At 44.1% G+C, this 26,610-nt stretch overlaps 1 protein-coding gene across 2 annotated transcripts in view; it reads left to right on the top strand.

Moving 5' to 3' along the window:
- Positions 1-24,655, top strand: part of LOC141092474 (probable cation-transporting ATPase 13A4) — a 576,817-nt gene extending 552,162 nt beyond the window's left edge. Inside the window, exons 29-30 of one of the 2 annotated variants that reach the window (XM_073578639.1) lie at positions 14,993-15,073; positions 23,973-24,655. In XM_073578639.1, the coding sequence (XP_073434740.1) occupies positions 14,993-15,073; positions 23,973-24,218 (327 nt within the window). In that variant the 3' untranslated portion in view covers positions 24,219-24,655. Of the gene's footprint in view, positions 1-14,992; positions 15,074-23,972 lie in introns of those variants that run through there. The other variant, XR_012232812.1, reaches the window with a different exon arrangement.
- The last annotated feature ends 1,955 nt before the right edge of the window (positions 24,656-26,610 follow it).

Raw genomic sequence — 26,610 nt, 5'->3', positions numbered from 1 at the left:
CAAATGATACTAGCACACAGACGTTCACCTCTAAGAGCCTTTTATACACTAGGCTTAAGTCCAGTCACACAGGACCTTGCCCGTTTACCAATCCAGAGCTGCTACATCACCAGAGCAGCTGATGTCCGACCACCAATGAGAAGACACCACATCATGAACATGCTCAGTAAGGTGATCTCTTGACTTAGATTCCAGGACATGTGGCTGCACCTGTATAACACTGGTTACCATAGACTTGGCTGGAGAGCCAGCAGTAACCAAAGGTACACCACGAGCCTGAGCTAAACACAGGAACCGGACGTGAATGGTAAACCACAGGAAAAGAAAGCACCTGGAATCCATCCCGAACAGCTGGAGAACACCAGACAACCATTTTTTTGGCAAACCAAGAGAAATTGACTTGCAAGCTGATATACCATATACCATAGTGTGCGTTTATCTTTGACTATTGATGTCTGCTGATATGCTTATTGTGCATTGTATTGTGGGATCAGTTTGTTGACTTCGAAAGTAGATAGTGAAAGGCTGTGAGGGTGGATTGAAGGACACTGGGTTAATCTAAAAATACCACATGCCTCGGGTGTAAAAGAGAATTGTTTTCTTCTGATCGGGTTCTCTATTCAGGATCTCTGCTGAGGGTACATCGGACCCGGCTGAAAGAACACAGGTCTGCTCTCAGTTATCTCCCTATGCTTGAGGTTACCTTCTCTCTGCATGTGCATCACAGGTGTAGTAGCGACCCTTGAAGCTCGGACATAACATATACCATTATCTCGGTGAGTCAGCGGAAGGGTGAAACCCTGTAAAGTGCACCATCTTGGGGTAATTGCTGGGATTGTTCTGTTTGTTATGGGGTGTTGTGGTTCAATAAAGTATTGCCACACTGTTTTACCCTAATCCTGTGTTGCCTGTGTAGTGTTTTGCCCATGGGGAGAGAGGGAAGCTCCAGGACAATGCATCAGCTTTGACATTTTTTTACTCCTGGACAGAAAGTGACCACAAAATTGAACCTAGTAAAAAACAGGGACCATCTAGCTTGCCAAGTGTTGAGACATTTAGCTGATTAAAGATGTGACAAGTTCTTATGGTCAGTGATATCAGTAATGGGATGTGCAGCCCTCTCCAAACAATGTCACCAGTCTTCAAATGCTAATTTAATTGCCAAAAGCTTCCTATTACCCACGTCATAATTTCTCTCAGCTGAAGAAAATATTTTAGAAAAGAAGGCGCATGGACACCATTTACCAGTGGATGTATCAACAATGAGACAAGACAGCCCCAATCCTCACCTCCAATGCATCTACCTCCACAACAAAGGGCTGGGAAACATTGGGTTGACTAAGTAAAGGAGCAGTGGAAAAAACAACTCGGGAGGAAAACATCCGCAAGGCATCGTCCGACCATTTGGAAAAGTCCAAGCCCTTCCTTGTCATGTCAGTAAGGGGTTTCAAAATTACTGAAAAATTCCGGGTGAATTTCCAGTAAAAATTAATAAAGCCCAAAAAACATTGTAGGACCTTCAAGTTCTCAGGATGGTTCCAATCAAGGACAGCAAAGATCTTCTCCGGATTCAATTGAAAATCTGAAGATGACAACAGGTACCCCCAAAAACTGTACCTCCTGGATGGTGAAAAGACTTTTCTAGTTTGGCATATAATTAGTTATCTCTTAATATTTGCAGCACCTGTTTAACATGCCCCTGATCTGTCTCCAAATCAGGAGAGTAAACCAAAATATCATCTATATAGACCACCACAAACCTACCCACCAAATAATGGAAAATATAATTGATGAAATACTGAAAGGCATGACCAAACTCTCGAAATGGCCCTCAGGGGTATTGAACGCCATCTTCCATTCATCCCTTTCTCTGATTCTAACCAGTGCAGTGCAGCGGGGTTGGTGCAATGTGACAGACAGGTGGTGACCCAGGAAAATTCAAAGCAAAGTCTCTTTTAATAGTCAGCATACTCACAAACAGAAAGCAAGCAGTATCCTCCGGATCACAGACAGGAAAACAAGACAGTCTGTATCCGAGACCGGTTGCAATGAGTGACTGCACCGTCCTGTATGCTGAGGCATGCCAGGCCTTTTGGCTCTGCTTGGTTCCGTGTTGCTTCACACAGTCTGAATCTGCGGAGCCTTCTGCTCTGCAGGTTTACAAAACAAGGCTGACACACCCAACCCTCTGCTGCAAGCTTTTTACAAGGAACCTGTGGTCGTAGGCCACTTGGAAGACCAGGCCGGGAGGAATCGGACCGCCCCACTACCATCCTGTGGGCCACTTCAAAAATAAAAGCCCATGGCAGGTTTTCTAAAATCTGCCTTGAGCAAATAACTTACCCAAGACCAACACTTACTTTTATTCTGCATTGCATTCACAGCTATGCCTGTGACTGCAATGCACTCCGGTAGACCCAATATGCTTCTGTGCGCATTCTGGGGGACACATAGCGACCCTCGCATATAACACCGGTCACTTCCTCACACCAGGTTGTAGGCCCCCCTTAAATCCGACTTAAAGAACACTTTTGCTCCCAAAACCTAGCTGAACAGATCAGGAATCAGAGGAAAAGGGTAGAGAACTCGGATGTTAATGTAATTTAATTTCCAGAAACCTAAACAGACCTCCATCTTTTTTCTTCATGAAGAAGATCCCTGCCACCTCAGGCAAATATGAAGTCTGATGTATATCCCTTCTCCTGACTTTCCACAATGAAATCCTTCATGGCTTGTCTCTCAGGACCAGAAAGATTTTACAGTCTGGACTTTGTTAGTTTAGCTTTGGGGGTCAGATTAATAGGACAGTCATATTCACGATCACTTATCAAAGAAAATCTAAGGAGTGCTAACTTAATAAATATGATGCAAAATGTAGATTTATTAAATATAAATTACAGACAAGGTGCAATACATAATTCAATGGGAAGTAAACAAAGAAGGATTTATATTATCATCCTAGGAATATAATATTAAATACGGAGCTTTCATATTCACGATGAGGAGGCAAATCCTGACACCCTCTTTCAGAGAAAACATCCTCAAACCTTGACAAAAATGCAGGTAAAGTTTTTCTAGAGACTGTAGAAAGGGAAATATTTAAACAGTTCTCATGGCAGTAATCACCACTCTCAATGATTTACCTGGATTGCCAATCCACCCTCAGATTATGTTTCACCAACCAGGGATGACACAATACAATTGGGACAGGAAGACCATCCAAGACATAGCAAGAAATTATTTTAAAATGAACTGATCCCACCCTCAGTCTTATATTCTGTACAATTTGAGTGAGAGCTTTCTGTGCAAGTGACGCTGAGTCAATGGCGAAGGCAGGAGTGGGCTTAGCTAAAGTACAGCAAACCAGCCCTTGAGTTCTGGCCAACTCAGCATCAAACATGTTGACTCCAGCTCCACTGTCAGGAAACAAAGAAATCTCAGATTTGCTCTCCAGCACCACTGCTGCTGTCAGGACAAACCGAGAACTGCAGGATAAGGAAAGATGTACCCCTTGCTTATTCCACTCTAGACTACCAAGGGTTGAACAAGTCTTCTTTTGTTTAGGCATCAAAGGACAGGCCTCAATAAAATGTACCTTTTTTCCCCACAATGAAAACAAATACATTCTTTTTCCAAACATCCCAGAAAATGTACAATGCAGAGGCACCCCCTAACTGCATTGGTTCCTCCACCCTCTCCCATACAGGTTCACCGCTAGACTGCTCCCCTGGCAAAGTTGCAATATCCCAAAAAAGAGGCTCTGGAGAAGGTGGTCTTATCCACCCATCCCAAAATCATCTGTCAACACGTATAGCCAATGACATAGTGGCCTCCATAGACTCAGAGGTTTCATATACAGCCAAGGCATCTTTCAACCTTTCAGTGAGACCCTGAAGAAATTGGCATCTTAGAGCTGGGTCATTCTATTTAGTATCAGTTGCCCACCTGCGAAATTTGGAGCCATACGTCTTCACTGACCAATTCCCCTGCTGAACGCGATGCAACCTGGACTCAGACAAAGAGAATCAGTCAAGGTCATCATAGATAAGGGCTAGAGCCCCCCAATAATTCCTCAACAGAGACAAACCAAATCCTGCGGCAAAAAGAAAGTAGAGGACTGCAGGTCTCACTGTAGTACAGAGATCACAATACCGACTCTTTGCTCTTCATTTCCGGAGGACTGAAGATGAAGTTTAAAACAAAGTTTGCAAGCTTCCTTAAACACAAAAAACTTGTTTCTTTCTTTGGAAAACCTGTCTGGGAGCACAACTTTGGGTTCAGGTTGGACCAGCCTACCTGCAGAGACCTTGCAAGTCAGAGGTCATTCACCTCCAAAGACAGACAGCGTAGCTATTCTCTCAGCCCTGTGACCGAATCCATACCAAGAGACAAAAATAAAAATAAAAACACACCAGAAAAAAAATACACAAATAAAACCATGTGTCAATTTCAGCTTTTTTTTTAACCCCTTTCTGACATCAGATGTATAATATTCCGTCCATGTGCCCTGGGCCAAATGGACTATGGACGGAATATTACATCTGATATCATAAAGGGTTTGGCGGGGGGAGTGCGGATGATTGCTGACGGGTGTCAGATGACTCTTACAGCTGACACCCAGCACTAAGTGCGAGGAGCAGTCACAGACCGCTCCCAGCACTCTAACCCTCGGAATACTGTGATCAAACAAGATCGCAGCATTCCAAAAGCCGGCACAGGGGCAGCCCCTCTGCCTTTGGATCGGAGACTACGCGGCGTGACACAGGGTTCTGATCGTTGCCATGATGAGCGGATGTCATCAAGATGACATCCAGCTCACCAGAGCTAAGTAAACTTGCTGATCATGCACAGTGCATGATCAGCAAGTCTCTCTCTGTCAGTGCAGCGCTGAAAGCTTTTATGGCATGCAGATGGTGCTTCATCTGCATGATATAGAAGAGGTCAGCCTGCAAAAATGATTGTCGCATTGTGGGACTAAATAAAAATGTTAGGAAAAAGTAAAAAAAAAATGTTTTAATAATTATAAAAATATTTTTAAAGAATCAAAAATAATAAAAAAATCAATATAGATTATACAGTATCACTAAATAAATATTTGAGTGAAAAATCTATATAAACAATAAAAGTACACATATTTGATATCGCTACATTGGTAACGACCCGACCTATAAAACTGTCCCGCTAGTTAACCACTTTAGTGAACACCATAAAAAAAGAAGGTAAAAAACAATGCTTTATTATCATACCGTCAAACAAAAATTGGAATAACACGCGATCAAAAAGATGGATATAAATAAACATGGTACCGCTGAAAACATCATCTTGTCCCACAAAAAATGAGCCAAGGAACAGCTCCATCAGCAGAAAAATAAAAAAGTTCTAGCTCTCAGAATAAAGTGATATAAATACAATTATTTTTTCTATAAAATAGTTTTTATTATATAATACCGTCAAAACATAAAAAAAATTGAGATTTCGCTGTAATCGTACTGACCCAAAGAATAAAACTGCCTTACTAATTTTACTACACACGGAATTGCATAAACCCCTCCTCAAAAAAAAAGAAATTAATGAATTGCTGGTTTTTTGCTCATTCTGTCTCCCAAAAATCGGAATAGAAAGCCATCAAAATCGTCATGTGCCCAAAAGTTGTACCGATAAAAACATCAGCTAGTCCCGCAAAAAAACAAGATCTCACATGACTCTGTAGGCCAAAATATGGAAAAATTATAGCTCTCAAAATGAGGTGATGCAAAAACTATTTTTTGCAATAAAAAGCATCTTTCAGTGTGTGACAGCTGCCAAATATAAAAACACGCTATAAGGCCTCTTTCACATATCCTGAAATTTCCAATACCGGAGGTGTCAGTGTCTGTGTTTTTTTAATATGAATAGCACATTTGTGGCGTGCGTGTGCCGCATCAGTACCACACGGACGGGCACCAGGGAAGAAGCATTACAGTAAGCGCTGTTATCCAGCGCTGGGTGCTGAACACAGCTCTCATCATTCTCCCCTGCTCTGCCAGCGATCGGTGCGAGCATGGAAGAATGATGAGATTTACATGCAAGTGATAAAAGAGACTGCAGGCAGCAGCTGATGGGACTATTAGTCCCATCAGCCTACCCCTCCTGCTGCTAATAACAGTGACAAAAGGCTGATGGAGGTATTCATAAGCTGCCGCCTGCACTATAAAAAAATAAATGAAAAAAACGGTGTGGGTTCCCTTATATAATCAACCAGGCAAAACTCACAGCTGGGGGCTGCAATCCTGAGCAATCAGCTTCAGCAGGGTTGGTTATCAGGAATAGAGAGGTCCCCACGCCGTTTTTTAAATTATTTAAATATATTAAAAAAACAACATGGGGTACCCTCTATTTTTGACAACTAGCCTTGCTAAAGCTTACAGCTGGGGGCTGGAATTCTCAGGCTGGTAAGGGGCCATTGATATAGGCCCCCCTAGCTAAAAATAGCAGGCCACAGCTGGCCAGAAAAGGCAGATCTATTAGATGCGCCAATTCTGGCACTTTGCCCTGCTCTTCCCACTTGCTCTGTAGCGGTGGCAAGTGGGGTAATATTTGTGGATTTGATGTCACCTTTCTATCGTCGTGTGACTGTAGGGAAGGTGACCTGACGGACGGATGGGCTAGTCAGAGTGAAGAAGGAAAGGTTTGCACAGTGTAGGTAGGTGTCAGTTATTACAGTGGGGAAACAGCTAGGAAAGTGTAGTGGACGTGCAGTACCTTGGGTTGACCATTAGATGGCAGGGAGGAGTGTGAGCAAAGGACTTGACAACAGCTTAGGGCTTTAGAAACCGTTGGTCATGGGGGGCGGAGTGACAGTTTCAAGGAACCGGGTTGGTTATAAATACTGAGGGAGGGTTCCAGAAAGTTCCAGTCCCCAGGGGGAGCTCCAGTGACAGGAGGACTGCGACAGTCTGTGCGCTGTGAGGAGAATCCACACCAGGGGGACTGAGGAGAGAGAACGTCAGGGGGGTGGTCCTGACAGGAAGAACCGCAGAAGGGACGAGGCACTGGGTGTGAGACACCGTATTTGACACGACGACTGATCAGTGCAAGCGCTGTTGGTTTACGGGCCTAAGGCGGCCACAGTGACGGACCTGTCAGGAGCGTCGACGAGTGAGGAGGGGACGGTGTGTGCAGACACGTGCCTAGTATAAAGTACGGTGTGAGAAGCGGCTCTGGAAACGGAGGGCCGACAAGGGAAGCAAAGTAAAGTGCATTGCTTTGGAGTGCGGTATTCTTTGGAGGCTGTCAAGTGGACGGCCAGAGAATAAAGCTTGGACCTGTTGCACCCAGAATCTGCCTCCATCGTGTCTCTGTTTTTATCTCTGCGCGGTAAGAAGAGGGACCACCCCCCTAGTCCGGCCCACCGACTCTACATTTGGCGTAGTCGGCAGGATCGCCGCCACTAATACATCATCTTCTGCGGCAGGCCTGCCTTAAAGGATGGAGAAGGACTTGGACTGTGCTGCTTGGATTATAAATACCTGTGGATTACAATTGGCTTACCTGTGGATTACAAATTGGGAGCGCTGTGGTGACTCAGTGGTGCTGACAGAAGATCCGGGGCGGCATCAGGTGCTGCACAAGATGGTGGCATTACTACAGCGCAGGGGAGAGGTCTGAGTGTTTGCAGTCATGTTGAATGGACTGGGGCCTCCTCCAACGTACCCCCGTGGACAGCAGTATGTGCCCGGAGGCCGACGCTCCCATGTACTGGACCCTGGCAGATGGGTGGAAAGGCCTGCTGACGCCCCACCCAGCAAGAGGAGTGGCACAGAAGAAAAACTTGGCTGTGGCTGTCTGACGCCATTCGAGTGCTGCCCAACGGACGGTATGAGACGCTGTGGGTGTCGGGGCATTGGCCGCCTAGAGTGGCAATGGCGGTGAGAGATGGAGCTGCACCAGAAGTCATCTTCAGAACCACGGGCAGGCAGCGGGATGCTGAGCCGGGGAGCGGAGCCTGAGCAGAGTCAGCGAGAACGGCCGCCACCAATACCAGCAGAGGACTTCTCAGCGGATCCCCCGAGTCCGGAGGGAAGGCCCGCAGAACAGTGGAGCAAGGAACGGAGGCTGCGGGGGAAACCGCGTGATGATGGGACGGAGGCCGCAGCGCCGGGGAAGGTGAGAGTACCCCCGGCCCTACCAGTGCCTCCGCAAGCGGCCCCCTGCGCACCGGAAGGCCTAGTTACCACGGGCCCCGTGGTGTATGCGGAGCTGAGAGAGGACCCCGCTCATGTCCCCGAACTACCCCGCCCGGAGTCACCAGTGCAGAGCTCACCCAAAGAAGACGCTGCTGCGCTTCCCCTGCTAATAGCAGCTGCATCATTGAAATCGGCCGTTACTCCGGCTCCGTTGGAAGTAGTGGATGTGGCCTGTCCTGAGGCCGTGGTTATGCCGCTGCTGGAGTCGGCTGTGGCCGACTTAGCGGGCCCTGTGATTCCAGCCCCCAAGGACCCGGTTGTCCCCATTTGCCACCTGACCCCAGCGGCTGCTGGGCCACAGAAATTTTCGGCCGTTTCTGTCTTGCGGTCTTTTTCAGCGGAGTCCCGCCCACCGGACTCCAGGGCCCGTGCTGTTCCATCCGTATGGGTAGCGGAGGTGATCAGGAAGAAGAAGGCCCGGGAGCAGGAAGTGTGGAACCTGCTCCACACTCAAGGAGAGGCCGGCATGGAAAAGAAGAGGACTTGAATGGACGCCCTCAGTATCCCCAGGGGCTCCACGGCTGTGGGGTCCCTCACTACTAGCCACTGCGTAGTGAAGTAGACTGTCGAGAGTTCGGTGCACTGTAGTGCAGGTTCTGAAGAACAGTTCAAGTTTTAAAAAAAAAATATTTGATGTGCTGAGTTTATTTTTAGTATGTTCCTCTTACAGGATGTTATTTGCTGATTTGAAACTTGACAGAATGGGGATACGGAGAAGTGGAGGAGTGTTCAGGTCCAAGGAAGGGGGGAGGAAGAAGACATGCAATGTTATGTTGTTATATGTGGGTTTTAAAATGAGCAAAAGAAAACAAAAAAAAATATAAAAATAGGAACTTGTGCTATTATAAAGTTGTTTAATGTATAATATGCCAAAGTAAAATGCAACAGGTCCGGGTAAGGGAAGGTCTGCGGGACCAAAGGAAAGTGTGAGATCCGGTAGCGATCTAAGAGTTGAGGAGGTCTGGGAGACCGGGACGCCGACCATGACATGTTATTGAAAGAAAGGAAAATGAGTTGGAAGACGTGAGAGAGACAGCCGTCCTAGGTCAGGTCCCCAACACCACGGACACCCCTGAAGGAGGAAGGCGGGCGCTGGTAATGATCTGGAAGGTAAGAGACCTCGATCATGGCGTACCGAATAGTGGAAGGTGACAGTAGGGGAGAGTAGGGGAAGGTACACGCCATAGAGAGAATATGGGTGTACCTAGCCCAATTTGAAAGACGTTGCCATGTGGTGTGCGCGCTGGTGAGTAGCAGTAGGCTGCTCAGAGCATAGTGCTCCCAGTATGGTTCGGCCCCCGCAGATAGTGGGTTTGGCTCAACAGCTGGTCCGACAACAGAATGTAGGTGTAGCTTCAGAACGACGAAGGCAGGGATGACGATTGTCGAGGACGACAATGGACAAAGGAAGGGAGAGTGTAGGGAAGGCGACCTGACGGACGGACGGGCTAGTCAGAGTGAAGAAGGAAAGGTTTGCACAGTGTAGGTAGGTGTCAGTTATTACAGTGGGGAAACAGCTAGGAAAGTGTAGTGGACGTGCAGTACCTTGGGTTGACCATTAGATGGCAGGGAGGAGTGTGAGCAAAGGACTTGACAACAGCTTAGGGCTTTAGAAACCGTTGGTCATGGGGGGCGGAGTGACAGTTTCAAGGAACCGGGTTGGTTATAAATACTGAGGGAGGGTTCCAGAAAGTTCCAGTCCCCAGGGGGAGCTCCAGTGACAGGAGGACTGCGACAGTCTGTGCGCTGTGAGGAGAATCCAGACCAGGGGGACTGAGGAGAGAGAACGTCAGGGGGGTGGTCCTGACAGGAAGAACCACAGAAGGGACGAGGCACTGGGTGTGAGACACCGTATTTGACACGACGACTGATCAGTGGAAGCGCTGTTGGTTTACGGGCCTAAGGCAGCCACAGTGACGGACTTGTCAGGAGCGTCGACGAGTGATGAGGGGACGGTGTGTGCAGACACGTCCCTAGTATAAAGTGCGGTGTGAGAAGCGGCTCTGGAAACGGAGGGCCGACAAGGGAAGCAAAGTAAAGTGTATTGCTTTGGAGTGCGGTATACTTTGGAGGCTGTCAAGTGGACGGCCAGAGAATAAAGCTTGGACCTGTTGCACCCAGAATCTGCCTCCATCGTGTCTCTGTTTTTATCTCTGCGCGGTAAGAAGAGGGACCACCCCCCTAGTCCGGCCCACCGACTCTACATGACAACAAGCCCACAGCTTAGCAATTGAGAAGCGTCTATAAGACACCTATCCATTACTAATCCTATACTTGTATTGTAAATAAATGCACAGCCAGAATAAAGTCCATTAATTGAAAAAATGACACAGACCCCTTTAATATTCTCAATAAAACCATACTTACAACCTTGCCTATTCCACCGAAGCCCTCAATCTCCTGTAATAAAAGTTAAATAAAAAAGCAACAATATACCATACCTGTTTATCGTTCTGTCCCACGTCGTAATCCGTATCTGGGGGATAATTAGTTTTCAACCTGGATGGTGCCAAGATGTGTCCGTTTGCGCTGAGAACCACTGGTGAATGAGCTGCTGGGAAATCAGAGTCAGTAACCAAGGGTGACATCATAGAGGCTACCTCCAGTTACTGGGGTCTGTTCCCAGCCACGATGAGCTGCGGTGAGATCAGGGGTCACTTATAAAATTCACATACCAGGAAACAGGAGATTAGTTCCAAAAAAGGGCACTTGTTGAGTATTGCCACTGTTAATGCACATCTAGATAATTTCCTTGGGGGGTCTAGTTTCCAAAATGGGGTCACTTGTGGGCATTTCCACTGTTTAGGCACATCAGGCGCTCTCCAAATGCAATATGACGCCCGCAGACCATTCCTTCAAAGTCTGCAATCCAAAATCCTTCAGAGCCCTGATGTCTGCCCATAAAGTAGTTTTCTCCCACATATAGGGTATTAGCACACTGAAGAAAAATTGGACTGCAACTTTTGTGGTCCAATTTCTCCTGTTACCCTTGGGAAAATTAAAAATTGGGGAATAAATGATCATTTTTGTGGGAAAAAATATGTTTTTTTTTAATTTTCAATACCGGGCGTTATAAACTTTAGTGAAGCAATTGGGGTTCAAAATGCTCACCACACACCTAGATAAGTTCCTTGGGGGTCTAGTTTCCAAAATGGCACCTCTGCCATGCACCCAAACAGTGGTTTACCCACATATGTGGGGTATCAGCGTACAATAACTTTTGGGGTCTAATTTCTCCTGTTACCCTTGGGAAAATAAAAAATGGGGCTGAAAAGATCATTTTTGTGGATAAATATATTTTTTAATTTTATAGCTCTGCGTTACTTATAAAGTTCTGTGAAGCACTTGGGGGTTCAAAGTGTTCATTACACATCTAGATAAGTTCCTCGAGTGGTTTAGTTTCCAAAACGGTATTAAATGTGGGGAGTTTCCACTGTTTATTCACATCAGGGGCTCTTCAAACACGACATGGCGTTCGATCTCAATTTCAGCCAATTTTGTGTTGAAAAGTCAAACGGCGCTCCTTCCCTTCCAAGCCCTGCCATGAGCCCAAACAGTGGGTTATCTGCACATACTGTATGTGGTATCATTGTACTGAGGACAAACTGCACAATAAGTTTTGGGGTCCAAATTATCCTGTTACCATTGGTAAAATAAAAAAATTGGATCTGAAGTAAATTTTTGGTGAAATTTTCTTTATTTTTCAAACTTTCCAAAAATTAATGTGAAGCACAAGATGGGTTAATAAACTTCTTAAATGTGGTTTTGAGCACATTGAGGTTACAGTTTTTAAAATGGTGCCAATTTTGGGTATTTTCTTTCATATAGACCCCTCAAAGTGAGAAATGTTACTTATTAAGTATTTTGTATGACCTATTTCTGTGATTTAAGGGCATGAAAATTCAAATTGTGCAATTTTCAAAATTTTGACCAAATTTCCTTTATTTTTTTTACAAATAAATGCAAGTCATATCAAAGAAATTTTACCAGTACCATGAAGGACAATAAGTCATGAGAAAACATTGTCAGACTCACCGGGATCCATGGAAGCGTTCCAGAGTTATTACCTCATAAAGGGATAGTGGTCAGGATTGTAAAAATTGGCCTGTACAGTAACATGCAAACCACCCTTAGGAGAAAAGAGGTTAAATATGCACAGCCGGTGATAATGTCAAGCACAGTGTAGGAAAGACTAATGGCAACACAAAGTGATGAGGGGAAAGTGTTGTGAATTCGCTTTCTGGTCTCCCTCTGGTTATTACTGAAGGTAGTGGAGCTGGTCAGATTGACAGAGGGGTTGCGAGTTCTCTTTCTGGGCTCCCTCTGGTGGTTACTGGAGGTAATGGAGCTGATCTGATTGACAGAGGCTTGCCAGCTGATAGTGAGGATGACGATTGGAGATCTGGGGTTTCAGATTGGGATTTAAGACAGCCGACTCCTTCTATCCCTGCTGGTGATTTTCCTGTGCCTCTTGAGGTCTGATGTCTCCAGCTCTTTCCCTGCATGTTCAGCTAAGTGGTTCATTTGCTATTCTGTTTGAATTTGATCTGGTTTTGTCCATCTTTGCTTTGTGCGGGTCAGACAGCTCCGGCTGGGGCTGTGCTGAATCACTGCCCATATGTTACTGCTTGTGCCAGTTTGCTTTGTCCCCTGTTAGATTGGTCTCTTTTTGCTCTGCTTTCAGAATATACCAGAGTGCTGATATAGTGGGGGGCAAAGTCGTGCGACTTCAGTGCTTTTGTGCATCAGACGTGTTGGACTTTTTGCAGGGTTTTTTGCGTGATTGCAGACAGTGTCTTTCCTTTCCTGTCCTGTCTAGTCAGTGTGGGCCCCATCATTTGCTCAGTCTATTTTCCTGCCTGCGTTTGTGTTTTCATCTTGTCTCACCGACAATATATGTTTGGGGGCTATCTATTTCTTTGAGGTCTGCTATGGGGCAGTTTAGATTTCCCCTTTCTTGCTTTAGGCTTAGTTAGCTCTCCGGCTGTGCCGAGGCGTTTAGGATCATCGTAGGTATGCTCCAATGCTACTGCTAGTTGTGTGGATTGGATCAGGGGTCTGCAATCTGCTTAGTTATCAACCTCTCTGGTTTTCTGTGGCCTAGCCTGGGCCTGCTCTCCTCCTCGGTGACCCATTCATAACAGGAAAGGATCCCAACATTAGGGGAGTGTAGACCGCTAGGGAGATCTGTAGTCACCCTGTCTGCCCTAAACGTCTCTAAATAAGTTCTGCACCTATCACCGAGCAGGAACCTAATCCCAGTCTCACCCTGGCAATAAACCCTGGTTAGGGATGGATGGGGTAAGCATTAGTCAATCACCACTACCACTAAAGACTGCTGGAATAGACAAACAAGGGGAACACATATCTCAAGTAAACTCAGAAATGCAACACAGACATCCTCCAGCAGCTTCAAAGAGGGAGATAGTCGACTGCTATAGCTCCAAGTCTCAACTGGAGAAAATGGAAATATCACTAGCGATTCCCAGCACCAGGTTGCCACTGGATCAAAGAGTCAGAAGGGTTAAGAAGGTGTCTGCATAGCCAAGTGCAGAGACCTTCTGCCGCTAGATGCAGTGTGACTGTCTGCAGCTTCTGACATACCCTTGACACCTCATCTTACTTTGATATTCATTTGAAAGCTGTAACTGTTGGCCCAGACCCCAATACCTCATATACCAGCACTGTGGGTGAAATGAGGCCACTTTCCCGGTGTCTACACATAATTTGATGTGTTTTGGCAGGTTTGGGGTTGTTTGAAGATGTGGTGCATACGTTTGTTTTTGCCTCTCTTTGACTTGAATGGCGTTTGGTTTTGTATGGTGATTATTCAATGAATAAATCGGCGAATATTGCAAATTCGGCGATCATAATCTGAACCGAACATTGAAATATTCGCTCATCTCTATTCACAACGAATAACTTCTCTGTAAATCAAATTTCATGAGAAAATCTGTGTGGACAAGAGAATTAAAAATGTTCCTGATCCTCTCATCGTTAGTCGAACAACGTTGTAGCAGAGTTTCCAAACGCGAACTCAGACTAAACGAGATAAATGTGATGTCATTTTAAATTTGCTATTGGAAAAAAAACAGTGGCTGTAAGGAAATCCTTCTTTCATTAAAAGACTCTGTCACTAAGTTTTTACAGCATAAAATAGAGGCAGAGATCTTTATTTCAGTGGTGTGCCAGTTGTTGGGCTTCTTACTGTAGTTTTGATAGAACATCATTTTTCTGCAGTTTCTTCATTATGAACTGCTGTTGTGTAGTCCTTGATATTCATGACCTCCTGCCATCTCTACCCCTCACCATTGATTGGCATCTTTCTTCCTATGAACAGTGTACAGAGAAATCTGTCATTTAATAGTTTAGGCAGGATAATGTAAAGCACTTCGTTGAGATAACTAGCAGATCTGCAACAGATAGAACAGTGGAAGTGGAATCAGAGTTTCTGTCACTATTTTATGTTACCTTCAGATTGGGAAACATAAATCTGATGACAGGCTCACATTATTGCCCATTGCATGCACATATATTTCATATTCGCACAAGCCATCTGTTGAATTAAGCTAAATTCAAATATGATGTATTTTCATTTTTTGTAAGAATCTGTGTCAATATGGTTAATTATAACATTTGTCAAATTTATGTAAATTTTCTGATTGGTAACTTATCCCAATCAAATCCACATGATTCCTTCTGAATTTTTTAAGCATTATTGTTTGTATAAATCATTGCTCACTCATGTCTTTTTATTCATTATTCAGATTCTGTGTACTCCATATTACTGGAGAGTGTACATCTTCGTCATGGAGCTTGTTCTCTTCATCGTGTCATACACTGCGGAGGTAAATATTCCTGGGGCATTTTATTCATCAACTATTTACTATAAAAAAAAATTTAGCAGACAAAATATTGCAGTACTTGCCATATTTTTCAAAATATAAAGAGTGGAAAACATACTTGAGAAGCTTATGTTAAAACGGTTCTCTGTTTAAAATGAAATCTGTCAGAAGGTTTTTGCTATGTAATCTGACAGCACCATGAGCTGAGACCCTGATCACACCGACATTAGTTTACTGGGTGCAGCAGTTAAGATTGATTCACAGTTTTTCTCTGTGGCAGTTCTTGCAAAGCTCAGTTGTTGAGCTATGTATAACCCCATCCACAGCAAAGCTTTCTGTGTACATTTTATAGTGACAGAGAGCTGCTAATCAGTACTGGGATGTGGTTGGACTAGGATGCATGAAGATAGTTGTCCTGTAGTTATAATCTCCAGCTGATAAAACACTGATTGTATTGAAAAAGCAAAACACAGCCCAGTAAGTGACATCATTGTAATCAGTGTCTCTACTCCTTCATTATGTTAGATCAATGGTGACCAAATAGTAGACTGCGATTAACTGAGAAACCATGAGTTGTTGAATGGTAGAGCTTGTAAGGGTATGTTTCCATGATCAGGAAACACTGCGTGTTTGACGCTGTGAACAGCCGCAGCGTCAAACACACAGTGTCCAGATGTTACAGCATAGTGGAGGGGATTTCATGAAATCCTGTCTCCATTATGCGTTAAAAGACTCAGGTGGCAGACCCGCGTAAACGGACATGAGGCGCGTCTTTTCAGAACGCAGAAACGCTCCGTCGCCGTCTCGTAAATTTCCCATAGACAATCATTAGATGCTGTAAAACTATCTATCTATCTATCTATCTATCTATCTATCTATCTATCTATCTATCTATCTATCTATCTATCTATCCCATATCTATCCAACTATCTACCCCATATCTATCCATCTATCTATCTATCTGTTTGTGTAATGGAGTGTGGGTTGGACAAATGTTAAAGAGGAGAAATGACCAGAAATGTCATTGCAAATGTTTTTTGGTTAAATAATATATCTTTATTTAGCTTACAAAAAAACGCATACAAATCTGCATGAAAAAACGCATCGAAAACACATGTAAAAAACACATAAAAAATGCAGGTGACCTGCCAGTGACCTCAGATGCAGATTTGATGCAGATTTTACCTGCGTCGAATCCTGAGCAAATACTGAGCCTATCCTGACCATGGAAACATACCCTAATCTCCTGACTCCCAACATGCCAAGCTTATTTGCCTCCTCACAGGTTTCTTTTTTCGTGTCTCTACCACCACCTAACATTCATTGAAGATATTATAGACCCTTGTGAGTCTTGATGTGAAAACAAATGTGTACTGATGTAGATGTAGATCCCTAAGACACTTTTCCACCAGCTCTGTGAAAAAGATATGGCCGATTACAGCAGGTGAAATAAGTATTTAACGAGTCACCAATATTTTAAGTACTGTATTTTTCTGATTTAAGATGCTCTGAATTATAAGATGCACCCCAAATTTTGAAGAGAAAAATCGAAAAAAAACTTTTATAATATAATGGTGGTGCGTCTTATATTCCATGCGTCTTATTGCTTTCTGGGGGTTGTGGCTGCGGAGAAGCAGGGTCGCTGCTGGAGGAGGCAAGAGTAGAGTGTTGCTGCAGGCCACAAGCTGGGATGAGGGAGTGTTCACATTTGGGGTGTGCCGCTGCGGGTGTCTGGTGCTCTGGGTGTCCGGTGCTGCTGGTGGGCTCCGGTGCTGCGGGGGCTCTGCCAACATTTTGTGAAAGGCCAAGATCTCCATCTGCGCATGTGCCCGCCCCCGGCAGCCATTTTCCCAGAGTCCACCGCATAACAAACTATGGAACTGCGGGGGCTCTGGCCATGAAGAAAGAGAGGTGCAAACAGCCATGGAAAGTCATGACAACAGCTGAAATCTATCAGTAATTATTAAGCAATCTTGCCACTTAATGAAAATAATATCAGTTGGATTAACAGATGGATACCAAGGTACAACATAAACAACATCTCATGATGTTACTCATCAACAGTGAGCTGTCTCAAGACCTTTGCAACCTTATTTTTTTTTAAAACATTGGTTACAGAAGAATTTCTAAACTATTCAAGGTCTCGGTGAGCACTCTTGGGGTCATAATCCAGAAAGATCATCATTTCACCATAAAATGACCACTAACAGGTGCTCCCTACAACGTTTCACACATAGGAGTTAAAAGAATTATCAGAAGTGTTGTCCAAAAGCCAAAGATCAGTTGTGGAGAGCTACAGAAAGACCAACAATCAGCAGGTGCAATTGTTTCTGAGAAAACTACAGGTATTGTATTCAACCCCATGGCCTGAATACACTTTCCATCATGCATGACTCCACTGCTGAAAAAAAGTATGTTCAAGGGCATATAACCCCTTTACACTGGAAAGGTGGTTTGCATGCTAATGGCCAGGCCAATTTTTGCAATTGCATCATCAGGTATTTTTGCACCTGTGCCATCTTAATGGGTCCGCTGCACCTTGTTTAGTGCATTTGTTCTGTGTTTTTGGCAGGTAAACATCTTTGCCTGCTTGTTGGTGTTTTTATTTAACCTAGTCCAAACGTGGGCGCAATATGTGGTTTAGATACACTGTGGGGCTCAGAAGGGAGGGCGAATTTGGATTTGAGAGCAAAGAATTTGCTGAATTTCTTTTGGAGGGTTTGGAGCCATTTTTCTTTTCCAGAGATTTTGTATTAACAGTAACCTGGAAGACCCCTACAGTATATTTTCTTTAAGAGATGACAGACCTGAGCGAGGGCTTACTTTTTTTGTCGACTGAGTTGAAGCTTTGAGGCTATGTGCACACGTGCGGAATTGCGGTGGAAATTTATGCGGCAATTCCGCAACTCCCTGCCGCGGGAAATACGCTAGAATTCCGCATGCGTAATTCCAGCGTAATTCCCACAAAAAACTAGCATTTTGCAAGCATAATTAGCTTGCAGAATACTATCGTTTTAAAAGCGATCTGTAGCATTGCTTGGAAAACTAATTTACAGAGTGGTCACACTCGACAAACATAGTGTTTGACACGTGTGACCAACTTTTTACTACTGAGGCTGCCTTTACAGCATCAGTAGTAAAAGATATAATGTAAAAAATAATAAAAAAAATTAAAAATCATGATATTCTCACCTTCCGGCATCTCACGCAGGATCCCCAGGCCTCAGTGACACTCCCGGCAAGTCCCCTTCCTAGCGATGACTTGCGACAATGACCTCAGCATCACGCAAGACCGTTGCGTCATCACAGGTCATTGTCGCAAAGCATCACTGGGAACGGGAGCTGCCGGGAGTGTCGCTGAGGCCTGAGAGCAATGCTTGGGATGCCGGAAGGTGAAAATATCATGATTTTTTATTTAATTCTATTTTTTACAGGGATATGGTATCCAAGGCCTGGAGGACAGTCTTCTCTTCTCCAGACCGTGGGTACCATCCGCACATTTTCCGCTTACTTTACGCATGGTAGGCATAGCCACATGCAGAAAGTAAGTGGAACAATGCATTTCCATGTGTGCGGAATTTCCGCGATTCCGCAAAAAGAATGAGCATGCTGCGTATCTTTCCGCGATGCAATTTTACTGTGGAAAAATATGCTGCATTAGCACAGCATGTGCGGAATGCCATTGAATTCAATGGGTTGCTTATTTTATGCGTTTTCGCGGTGAAAAAATGCTGCAAAAACACATAAAATCTGCTGGAATTCTGCACGTGTGCACATAGCCTGATTGGGAACATTTTCCATAACATTTGGGATCACATTTATCTGGCGCTCTATGCTGAGTACTTACTTTGGGGTTTCCAATTAAATCTCTGAGTGATGTGATTCAGATGAAATCCCAGAGGGATTCATTCACTATTATGAGGCAGCAGAGTTTTTCTGGACTCCGTCTGGCCTCTGTTCAGCAGTGTCCTCCTTTTCAGAAGTGCGCAAAACTGTGGCCTACGGCCCTTTTATGCAATCTTAAAAAGACGGACACCATCGCATTACAGGTCAGACGGCATCCGCAGTGATTCCATCTGCCTCATTATAGGGAATCTTTCACCAGAGGTTCCATCTGAATCACGCATTTCAAAGATTTACACGGAAACCCCGGTCCAAGCGTTCAGTGCTAAGCGCAGAATAAATGTCCACCGAGGCTTACTGCAAATTTTGAAAGGCAGAATGAAAAAATAAACAGCAGTTGAAGAATTGGTTTTATTTATTTTTTACACCATTCGTCGTGCGGTATAAGTGATTAGGCAACTTTATTCTTCGGGTCGGTACAATTACAGCGATACCAGATTTATATCGGGTTTTTTTTGTGTGGCTGCTGTCACACAATAAAAGACGCTTTTACTGCAAAAATTTGTTTTTACATCACCATATTTTGAGAGCTATAATTTTTCTATATTTTGGCCCACAGAAACATATGAGGCTTGTTTTTTGTTGGACATGTTGGCGTTTATATTAATACCAATGTCGGGCACATGACATTTTTTGATCGCTTTCTATTCCGATTTTTGGGAGGCAGAATGAACAAAAACCAGAAATTCAAGATTTTTTGGGGGGTTTTATGCCATTCCGTGTATGGTAAAATTGATAAGGCAGGTTTATTCTTCGGGTCAATACGATGACAGCGATACCTCATTTATATCTTTTTTTTATGCTTTGGCGCTTTTACACAATAAAAACTATTTTATAGTAAAAATAATTATTTATGCATTGCCTTATCCTGAGAGCTATAACTTTTTTATTTTTCCAGTGATGGAGCTGTATTGCGGCTTGTTTTTTTGCGCTACAAGATGACGTTTTCAGCTGTACCATGTTTATTTATATTTGTCTTTTTGATTGCATTCTATTCCACTTTTTGTTCAGCGGGATGATAATAGAGCATTGTTTTTTTGTTCGATGGGGTTATACGATCTGACATTTGCAGGAACTGGCATATTTTGGAGCGTGATAAGGATATCGTAGAGGTGGCAGCAAGGGGTCCCATTATTTCTAATAGACGGGGTACTACCTTGGGTGACATAGTAGTAAAAAAACAGATGGTGAAGCAATGAAGTAATTGGTTTAGCAAGAGTGTTCCACATGGTAACTTTAAGTGTGGACATTGTCCATTCTGTAGTTACCATATTGTAGATAGAACACTGTGCATCGGGGGGAGTGGCTCATGTTATTAAGGATTTTATCACCTGCAAAACAACTCACGTGGTTTATGTTGTTTTATGTTGCTGTAAAGCTTTTTACATCGGTAAGACAATTCGCCCCCAATATGTGAGATTCAGGGAGCATTATAATTCAATTGGATCAGGTAAAGGTGTCCCAAGCCTAATTATGCATGTCAGGGAATCTCATGGAGGAAATCCAGAGGTACTTTCTTTTGCTGGCCTGGAAAGGGTGTCTCTTCCAGTACAAGGGGGAGATTTACATAAACTTCTATTGAAAAGAGAGGCCATATGAATCATGCACACTCGGGCACAAGAATCTGCTGGTAGAAATGAGAGATTGGATATGTCTGTTTTCCTGTAATTAGCTTTCATGATTGTATCTGTGCTTTTTTACTTGTTTTTCTAAAATATTTTAGCTGTCATTGATAATTGCTGCATATGTGTTGAAGCAGTGGGGGTGGGGTTTGATTGTCTCCCTCTGTTAAGAGGTGAGACTGGGCTCACTCCCCTTTGAGACCAGTAGAAGCGCCACTGCAGCGCGAAGCAGCTGTCGTCATCTCCACTCCTGCTCCCATCCTCCCTATGCCAATGTTTTAAAGAAATAGAATAAAGAAGATTTTAACCGGTGAGTCGTGAGTGCCATCTGTATTTCTTTGTTGGTGAAGTTGTTATGCTTATTGCTTCGGAGTGGCACCCCGGTCCATGGAGAACTTCTTATACTGCACGCAATTCTAGGTGGCAGTTCACACAGGCATGTGCACAATGAATGCATTTTCTTGCTGTGCGGCTTAATTCCTTGTTGGAGAGCATTGTTTTTTGCCTTGGTTTTTATTTATTTTTTTATAGTGTTTGCTAAAGGGGTTAACTAGTTGGATAGTTATATAGGTCATGTCTTTGCAGACACTGCAATACTAAATGTGTGTTAGGCGTCGGGCTCCTGCCACTGCACAGCAGGAATCCAGAGCCTTGCACCCAGTGGTCTCCCATTCTTCTTCGGCCACAGTGGACCCTGCTCAGCAGATTTGTCGGTCCCGGCGCTCTGCCCAGGCCAACTCCGTGGATTTGCTTGCTGCTGCCACCTCTGACATAGCTATGACAATGCATGCTGCTCAGCCGCGAGATTCTCCAGGGACTAAGTCCTCATGTCGGGCCACTGAGCATGCCCATGGAGTGATCTCCCATTGGAGATCGAGGGTCACGTGCTCAGGTCCTGCTCGTGTTCGGATTGGCCCATCTGAGAAGCCAGGAAGGTCCCGGACGTCCGTTGCTATAAAAGGTTCGCATGGCCGCTCGCCCATGCGCTAGTATAGACTGAAATAGTTTGGAGTGTATGATGATGGATGCATGTATCTGGTGACTGACTCATTATGAAACCCCTTCCCTCTGATAATACAAATGTGGTTAGGGTTTAGAGTCCGAGTCAGCGCCTGTCAGTGGCTAGTCTATAGACCACAGTGCATACCATCCATCTGCACACTAGCGTCCGATGGTGTCGCCCACTGCAGGGCACTATCGAACAGCGGCAAGTGACAGCCACGCCGGTGCAACGCCTTGCGCAACCTGTGCGCTTACCTGGCCCAACCCAGGGCGATTAGAGGCGTCCACCTGAGTGGCACAGTGCACACTTGCACACGTGATTTAACCCTTGCTGGCATCGCAGTCGTGGTGCTGAGCGCTAGTGGTCTAGAGAGACTTCAGTCCTGCGGTCTAAGGGCTGAGTTCTGTGACTATACGCTAGCGCTCACACTGCCGAGCTCTGTGAGCAATAACAAGCTTTGTCATTTATTATTTGGTGGTTGTCCACCTCTGTACACATTGGGTGAGGTTAACCCCGTGTGTCCCGTTATTATACCGCCATATAGCATCCGCCATTACCGAGCAGCAGTTAACACCTCTGCACGGTGGACCCCGGGCTGCGAACCCACCTGAATGCCATCTTTATTATTTGGTGCGTTCCGCCAGCCCGTAACAATATGTGTACTATTATTATTTATAATAATATTTATTTTTATATAGCGCTAACATATTCCGCAGCGCTTTACAGTTTGCACACACTTATATTTTTTTTCATGCAAATATTTATTGATGGATACAATATCTTTTTATTTTCTTTATTTTTTATTTTTTCATATATTTTTACAATTATTTAATTTTTTTTTTTACTTTGTTCCACTATGGCGCTACCATTTTTTGCAGGCTGATCGCTTGTACGGCATGCCCTCTGCACTGACAGGGAAAGCTGCTAATCATACACTGCATGATCAGCAACTTTCCTAGCTCTGGTGACCCCGTTGTCATTACATTGGGTCATCATGGCAACAATCCAGATCCCGTCTCATGCCACGGAGTCTCCGATCCACCGAACCAAAGGCAGAGGGGCTGTCATCTCTCTATGGGCTCCCCAAATGGTGTGATCACATTCAATAGTGGTGCGTGTCTGCTCCTGGCACTTAGTGTCGGGTGTCAGCTGTCAGCATCAGCTGACACCCGGCAGCGATTGCCTGCACATAGCCTGTGTTCGCGCATGATCACCATGCTGTAATAATACATCCCTGGTCAAACAGGCCCAGGGCACAGGAAATGTTTTATTATGACAAATTTCAGAAAGGTGTTAAAGTTTTCGCAACAACATTTAGACAGGCTTGTTAAATACTTGAAAAGTATAGACTTTTTAGATGAAACCAAAATTGAACTCTTTGGATGACATAATATACACCATATTTGGAGGCCAAAAGGCATTGCATATCACCCCAAACACCATACCAATAGTGAAGTTTGGAGTTGGTAACATCATGGTGTGGGACTATTTTTCATCATACTGCACTGGGAAACTTCATATAATTAATGGAAGGATGAATGGACAAATGTAAACATACAATCTGGATAAAATTCTGCTGCCATCTACCAGGATGATGAAGATGAAATATGGGTGGACATTTCATCAAAACAATGATCCCCACAACACAGCAAAGGAAACTCTCAATTGGTTTTACAGAAAACAATTTAGCTGCTAGAATGGCGCAGCCAATCACTTGACCTGAATCCAATAGAACATATATGAAAGGAACTAAAGTGTGAAGAGTGTTTGTGTGGATGAATGGACCAAAACCACACCTGAGCAATGCATGCAACTAGTTTCACCATAGAAGAGGCGTCTTGAAGCTGTCATCACCAACAATGGCTTTTGTACAAAGTAAAAAATTAATTCCAGTAAGCGTGTTGAATTCATTTCCCTGTGTCATTCCTCATTCTCACACATATCTCAATTTATGGACATCTATGTCTTGATTTCTTTGCACGTATGGATTGAATGGTTTGTTACTGATGTCTGGTGAGATTTTTTTTTTGTCAATAGTACCTTTAGAAATATATTTACTTAGAAAATTGATGACTTATTTAATTTCACCAGTTGTATAAGCTAAAAGAGTTTCACTTTGCATAGGTCAGAAACCCACAGACCCTTACAACTCTTCATAGTTCAGTGATAAGATACCTTGAGCGTAACTTCGTCTCTATTGGATTTGGGAATGTATTCTTGCAATAACCATTTAAATTACTTGGTACTGCTTTTGCTGATAAGAATAGAGCACCACAAGAGCTAACCATTTGGAATAAATTCTATATACCAAAGAGTGCAAGCTCCTTATAATGCTATTTATGACCAACTGTTTTTTCATCTTTATTTTTCCTAGATGTTTTTTATTGATAATAGAAAACTCTGGCTCTGGATAAAGCGACTCTGTAACTACAAATCAAAGAGCAAATACAGAAAGTTGCAAAGAAAAATACAGAATGATCCAGAGTGGCCTCCACAGAACAGAACGGACTATGCCGTCCAAAATGTTGCTGCAGAGGATTGCAGCATTTTAACTTACCGTATCCCCCATTGTAACATTGCACCAAATGAATCTGATACAATTATTTTATCTGTAATGTAAATGCAGCAAACCTGATAAGAAATACTTATTTTGCTAGTGAATCTAATAAATAGGATAGGTCATACATTTGAGATCATTTAGGATCCTACATCCAGCACTCCATGATGCAATTGCAATTAGTAAGAGTTCAAGTTTAGTACTTGGCAGCAGCCGCTAAGCAATGTATTCCGCTCCTGAGGTTTGTCGCCGAAAATCGCTAATATCCAGTCACTGCAGATTTTACTCGTTATTCCCCGATCTCTTAGTGACGGCCTACACCATGATTGTGTCAGTCTGGGGCAACCCCTATAAGAATGCTTGGAGCTGAGCGAGGCAGAATATCCTTATGTAATTAGCTGTAGTTGTTTTATGCATATATTAGCAACAATCTATATACAATTTTGCTCAAATGTGAGTTAAATAAGATGCTGCATACCCATAAAAGAATGCTATACCCACTTTTAGGCCTCATTCATAAATCCGTCTTTTCGCATGTGTTATATTGGTGACTTTTACTTATAGAACACAAACCTATTACCATATTTTTCGGACTACAATAAGCACCAGACCATAAGATGCACCTAGGTTTTAGAGGAAGAAATTAGGAAAAAAAATTGATGCAATAATTGTGGTCAATTCTCTACTTAATATCCCCTATCCTGGTATATATGGTCCCCTTATCCCCATCCTGATGCACATATCCCCTTCATCCCTACCCTGGTATGCATGGCCTCTTCATCTCTTATCTTGGTATACATGGATCCCTCATCCCTATCCTGGTATGCATGGCCCCCTCATCCCTGTCCTGGTATACATGACTCCTCATCCCTGTCCTGGTATGCATGACTCCTCATCCCTATCCTGGTATGCATGTGCCCTCATCCCTATCCTGGTTTGCATGCCCCCTCATCTCTATCCTGGAAGGAATGGTCCCCCTCATCCCTATCCTGCCAGGAATGATCACCCTCATCCCTATCCTAGTATGCATGGCCCCCATCTCATCCTAGTAGAATCATTGAATGAAAGAATGGTAGAGTTGGAAGGGAGCTCCTGGGCCATCTGGTCCAACCCTCTGCTCAAAGCAGGATTCACTAAATCACCCAGACAGATGTCTGTCCAACCTTTGTTTGAAGACTTATATTGAAGGAGAACTCACCACCTCTTGTGGCAGCCTGTTCCACTATTGATAACCCTAGTATGCTTGGCCCCCATCTTTACCCTAGTATACAGGGCCCCCATCTCGTCTTAGTATGCATGGCCCCATCCATATTCTTGTATGATTGACCCCCATCCCGGTCCTGGTATGCATAGCCCCATCCTTATAATTATCCCCCACTCCCATCCTGATATACTTTGCCCCATCACAAACATTAAAAAAAAAAGAAAAAATACTACACTTGCCTTCCCTGTGCTCACTCACAGAGTTCTGCTTTGTTGCCAGCAGCTGCTTTATGCTTGTCAGCAGCGCATGGCAGTGACATCATGCACTGCTCACAAGCAGAGCACAGCTGCCGGAACTCTCACTGCTCTGCACACCAGGACTGTGCACGCAGAGAGCAATGAGTATTCATTGTTCTTCAGTAGCATGCACAGTGTCAGCCGGAGCCTTTCTGCAGCTGCTGGTGGTCACGTGTGCCTCTACTTAGGAGAAATGAATATTCATGTGAAGAGAGGTGAATATTCATATCTCTTAAGTTGCGGCACACGTGACCACAGGCAGCAGCAGGAAGCCAGCGTCTGACACTGTGCATGCTACTGAAGAGCAGTGGATACTAACTGCTCTCTGTGGACACAGTGAGTATTCCGGCAGCTGCTCTTCGGCTTGCAAGCAGCACATGACGTCTCTGCCATGCGCTGCTTACAAGCATAAAGCAGCTGCTGGCATAGGAGCAGGACTCTACGAGGGTGTGCCGGGAAGGTAAGTGTAATGTTTTTTTTAAATGCTTTCTGATGGGGACATGCATACAAGGATGAGGGTGGGGGCCAATCATAAGGATGGGACCATGCCTACCAGAACTGGAGTTAGGGGTGAATCATACCAAGATGCTATTAAAGAGAAATTAATATTCATTGCCCTCCATGCCCATGTATGTGGAATGTCGTGAATATTCAATTCTCTTTGGCAGCGGGCACTGGAGTTAGCCACAGCCACCGGCTCCAGCCTCCTGTTATCCGCTGTTCTGCCGATGCTGCTCCCCCACCTACCCACCCCAGTCAGGCTTAGTTCACACATAGCTTTTTTTGCGTTTTCGCGGCATTTTTAAATGCACGTTTTTGCCATGAAAACACAAAAAAAGCATCCCATACAATCCTATGGCATTCCGCACATGCTGTGCTAATTCTACTACTCATGCCGCATAGTGGTCACACTCGTCAAACACTATGCTGTATGTGACCAACCTGTCAATCAGTT

The sequence above is a fragment of the Dendrobates tinctorius genome, unplaced genomic scaffold (genome assembly GCF_039654945.1).
Source record: "Dendrobates tinctorius isolate UK_male_01 unplaced genomic scaffold, ASM3965494v1 ptg000060l, whole genome shotgun sequence".
In the NCBI taxonomy this organism is placed as follows: Eukaryota; Metazoa; Chordata; class Amphibia; order Anura; family Dendrobatidae; genus Dendrobates; species Dendrobates tinctorius.
Note: the sequence above shows the minus strand (reverse complement) of the source record. Positions and strands in the feature narration are given on the sequence as shown.